This window comes from Branchiostoma floridae, unplaced genomic scaffold (genome assembly GCF_000003815.2).
Source record: "Branchiostoma floridae strain S238N-H82 unplaced genomic scaffold, Bfl_VNyyK Sc7u5tJ_912, whole genome shotgun sequence".
Taxonomy (NCBI): domain Eukaryota; kingdom Metazoa; phylum Chordata; class Leptocardii; order Amphioxiformes; family Branchiostomatidae; genus Branchiostoma; species Branchiostoma floridae.
The window spans coordinates 1-4788 of record NW_023365965.1 but is presented as its reverse complement, the minus strand read 5'-3'; the positions used below and the strand labels follow the sequence as shown (position 1 = coordinate 4788).

Below are 4788 nucleotides of genomic sequence, written 5' to 3'. Positions count from 1 at the left end.
AACTGCTGAACAGAGATGATGCAGTGCAGTAACGGATTTCAAAAGTGGACTACAGGCGCAATTGAAAAAAGACCAATTTTGATATTACAATGTAACAAACTTCTACACGGAGATAGGAACTCATGTATCTAATGTTATTTCTATTTTGTAATTGTGTCGTCTTCAAGTATACCCAGCATGTGGTTACCCAACTTAATCTGCTAATATCTCAGATACAAACATTTCACAAGCTTGACACTTGAGATCAGTTTGGCTAGCTATTAACAGGTTCATGCAGCCATTTATGTATTAAGTAAGTACATAACATTAACATGATTGTCACCACATGTAAAACTCTACAGTAAAGGACTACTGTATGTAAATAGACTGCCTATTAGTATACATTGAAGAGGGGTTGGACCAGTCCTATCAAACGTAAAACTGTACTGTAAAAGACAACCATGTAACAGTCCCTACGTTGAAGACGGTGTGTTCCTGTCCCTTCCGTCCCCTCTGGGCCTGTCGGGAGTCTCCTCCAGAGCAGACAGCTGGGAGTCGGACTGTGGGGTGGGGCTGCTCATCTCTGTGGAAACGGTGGAGCTGGCCTGGGACAGGTAGTCTGGAATCAACAGGAGTAACAATTAAAGAAACTCCAGGACTTCAATTCAGCAGGTCAGTAACAGAGATCATGACTGCCGCTAACACAGCTAAACACTGCTGGGCAGGACATGATGAGGCAGCAAGGCTACAAGACAACAGGTGGACAATAAATTAAGTAACAGAGTGGACTCTGAGAGAAAGGAGGAAACGAAGAGGGTGGTTGTGCACAGATTGGACCCCATATGGCCAAGAACTGCAAGAAGCAGAGAGGACAGGAGAGAGTCAAGGAAGGGGTTCCTCCTCAGGAGTGAAGAAACCCTGGCATCATGAAGATGAGCAATTACTCTACAGGCACATCACACATCACTGTGGAGCTGGTCTGGGACAGGCAGCCTAACATACAGTACAAAAACCAGTTACTCAAAAAGTACCAGTAGGAGGTTTTCAAGCTCATTACATATAACAGTGGAGATGGCCTCCAGTGCTTAAAAAGGCCATGCTGGAGGTTGATACCTTGTCTGGGGCAGTAGAGTGCTGGGTCCTGGTAAAAGGCCAGTCTGGTCTGGAGGTGGACACAAAGGTTCCGCAGGCACAGCACTGCACCCTGGGAAGGGTCGTGGCCTCCATCAGCTGTGACCTTCAGTAAGGACACCAGAGTCTGGAAAGGCAGATGTTTAAATTCAGTTAGTAACTCTAAATCTTAATCTTAAAATGTTGGTGGGTGGGGGGTTTTAGGGTGACCTCTCCAGACATCATGGTCCAAAAATGGGTTTGAATTACATGATTGTGCATGTATTTCCATGACAACTTTTATTTGAAAATGTCCTCTGCAGGATGTACTGTACTGTTGTATTGTGAAAATAAAAACTTTTGCAGTGGTTTTATTTTTGCGTTATTCAATGTGAACTCTCAACTGCAAATTCATGACACCTAAAATATGCAATTCCAACGTACATGTAGTATTGGTCTATACTGTCTACCTGTCCAAATAGACAAAAAAAATTTTTCTGGTCCCCTAAGTGGTCTTCTTGGGCAGGTTTGAATTAATACCATAACATATTATTACAAAAGTTACTAACTAACAAACACACAGTGAGGGCTGTGATACCTTGACTATGGCGGGCCTCTGCAGGAAGGTTTCAGCAGGAAAGTCGTAGAACACCACGTTGCTGAGGAACTCACAGGAGCTGGTCACAAGCTGGGGGTTCCCGCTGTTCAGGGACCTGATGGATGGGAGATGCTTCTCATGTTAATTAATGTTTTATCAATGCCTAGCATTAAATTACTAGTTAGTAGTAGCATCCATTATTTGTTTTAACAATAACATGCAAGAAAAGGCTTACAGTACTCACACACACAAAAAAACTATCTACAGGTGTTGAATAAGTAGCTTTACTAGATATTGAGAGTTATCTAAATGCAATGCCATGACCTTATCTATTTGTACAACTTTGGCAAAGTAAAAGGTGACGGAAAAATGGATATGCTCTGCCTTTTAATGCTGTGCCCAATGCAACACACTGGCCTTCAATACGGCCACAAAAGTCTATGGGACTACCTTTACCTTCTGCCAGTCTTTTGTATGTGGCACCGTTGAAAAAAGGTACTGAATTGAATACATTACCACATTTGTCCTTGTCTGTCTTAAAGCAAATGAAAAAAAAAAGCAGATCCAGCCATTCTAACCCTCATGATGGTGTCTGACAGACACCCAAACGTTGAAAGTGAGTACCATTTGGTTGTGTTTTAAGAAGCTCACTATATTGAGAATTTACCAACCTGATTTAATTATTTATGAATGAAAGAATAACCATGACCTCACCTGTTGGTGGCAGCTAAGACGTGTCTGTCTGTGGGAGTGAGAGCCAGCCAGGGGAAGGTGGAGAACTTCAGACAGGTGGGGGCGGGCAGGCCTGCTGGGGGGAACAGAGTCATGTTTACTCACAAAAACTCAGGATCTGATTTTCCTTATTTGGTTAAACGTCCAGGAAAATGTATGCTAAGTACTTCTACAATATGGCTTGAGGCCAGAAAAGAAAATCAAGGTTCTAGAATTTACCCATATACAAACGACATGATGAGGGTACATGTATATCTGAGTAATGATATGAAAAATTCTGAAAAAAAATTCTAATGCTAGCAAAAGTTGGTTCAAACAATTACTCTATTTCTTTGCGAATGTATAAGTAACAATAATAGAAGTAATACTTTAAAATGCAGCAAAGTTGGATCAGTCTACTTGAGTGCAACAGAAGAAAACCCACCAGTCGCCACACCCTGCTCCTGCTGTTCCTGTTCCAGGTTTGCGATGAGAGTTGCTGTGCTGCCGCTGTCCCTGCGGAAGTACCCGACCTTGGGCTCCATGTACAGCAGCTGTCCGTGCTGACCTGTCTGGCTGGTCATGAGGCTGCTGTTCTGCTGAGACATCAGCGAGTCTGATGCTGCTGTCAGCTGTTTGGGATCTGTGTCTTCTTGCATGGCCGGAATAGCTGATTCTACAGGACACAATAACATCGAATCCAAAACTCTATGACAAAGAAATACGAGGGTTCAAAAGGTTTTTCTGCATACCTGCACCTAATTTTGCAGGACAACTTTCATAAACCTATTGAATCTTAGTTGTATTTGTGTCAAATCTTACATTATTTCAGAATGACCCATTCCCTCCAGAGCTGACCAGCACCAGTGTGTACTTATTATGTGCAGTGAAACTACAAGTGACCACCTCTACATAAAGACCACCTGGCCTAAGAGACCGCTCCTTGGTGGTCCCTCAGATAATTGTTCTCTATCGAGACTCCTGTCTATTGTGACCACGGTACCTGTGCACATAGACCTGAATTTATCTGTCTCAAGTGGTCTTCTTGGGCAGTATTACCTGTGTACCAACCTGCGAAGAGTGAAGAGTCAAACTTCATTGCAATGTACTGTTAGACATTGTAGTAAAGGTTACCAGACACTAACCTGTAAGGAGTGGAGAAGTAAACTTCGTCGTCCTGTGCTGATAGATACACTCCCTGCTGTGCTCCTCAGGCCCAGAAGGGGGCAGCATCAGCAGCTGGTTCAAGACCTGGTCCGTGATTGGTTGGAGCTCCGCTGGAACATCCTTCCTCAGCTGGGACAGGAACGCGACCGCGCCGAGGGAGACAAGGATTTCTACTGCTGAGGAGTGCTGGGAAGAGACATTGGACAATGGGTATTGATTAAGCAAACAGAAACTAATAAGACAACAATGACCTGCCAATGTTTTGATGGTCCTTCTGCTACCCTCCTCTGATGGCAATAGTGCTACTTTATACTGATAGCTGGTGATGCAGTGGCATGGCTCGAAATTCATCTTTGGGATTAGGTGCACTGGTGCAGCCAACCTAGAAAATTGGGTGCACCAAAAATTGTTTTGGGGCACCACATAGAATAAAGTAGAATGCCAGGAAGACCTAATTCAGTACAGGTAGTACTTGCTTGGGCATTGTCATGCCAGTACTGACATCTGGGAATTGTAAGGCCGAATTTTCCTGACCCTGAGATCATGACGATGTAGTTGCAAAGATCAGCAAAGTTACTTTGTTATCTTTTCAGGATTAAACCTACCTAAATATTTGGGTGCCCTGTGGTACATCTCATTCTCAATAAATCTAGCACTAACCTGTGCGAGCCTGTGCAGCAGCCCCAGCACCTCCTCCTGCAGCGGGCAGGAGTGGAAGTTGAACCACTCCAGCAGGCGGATCAGCAGGGGGCGCTGCTGCACCAGGTCGGCCTCGCACACCACCCCGTGCTCCAGCTTGCTCAGGATGTTCAGCAGCGACCGCACACGGATCTCCTCAAGGTCATGCCCTGGGATGGAGAGGAAAGTTGTGAAACTTGTAAAAGTCTTATGATCTCTTTTGCATATTCAAGCACACATGAGTGGCGGGTAGCAACCTTTGGAAGCGGACTAAAGCAAACAAGGCTGGACTCCAGGCTACTACCTGGGAAAGCAAAAATATTTTTTTTATGAGGTTTTCCATACGGATCTCCTCATCAAGGTTGTGCCCTGGGAAAAGAGAGGGAACTTTCATGCAAATTCAAAAGCATTACAGCAAGATTTGTTGAGCACATGAAAGACCATCTGGTTGTCTACAACTACAGGGCACTGGATCATCCTCTAAAACCGACAATGTCAGTTTTTATCCTGAATTGAAGATAGCCCAAACTGGAGTCGACACACCT

At 44.2% G+C, this 4788-nt stretch overlaps 1 protein-coding gene across 1 annotated transcript; it reads right to left on the bottom strand.

Annotated features, from left to right (window-relative positions):
• Positions 1 to 456: 456 nt before the first annotated feature.
• LOC118409058 (rotatin-like) lies at positions 457 to 4612 on the bottom strand (the record flags this gene model as incomplete). Its single annotated transcript, XM_035809926.1, has 8 exons — positions 457 to 598; positions 1093 to 1237; positions 1688 to 1802; positions 2402 to 2495; positions 2844 to 3074; positions 3544 to 3751; positions 4226 to 4458; positions 4589 to 4612. Coding segments are annotated over 8 exons (1192 nt in total), but the record flags the coding sequence as incomplete, so codon positions are not given.
• Positions 4613 to 4788: the final 176 nt, after the last annotated feature.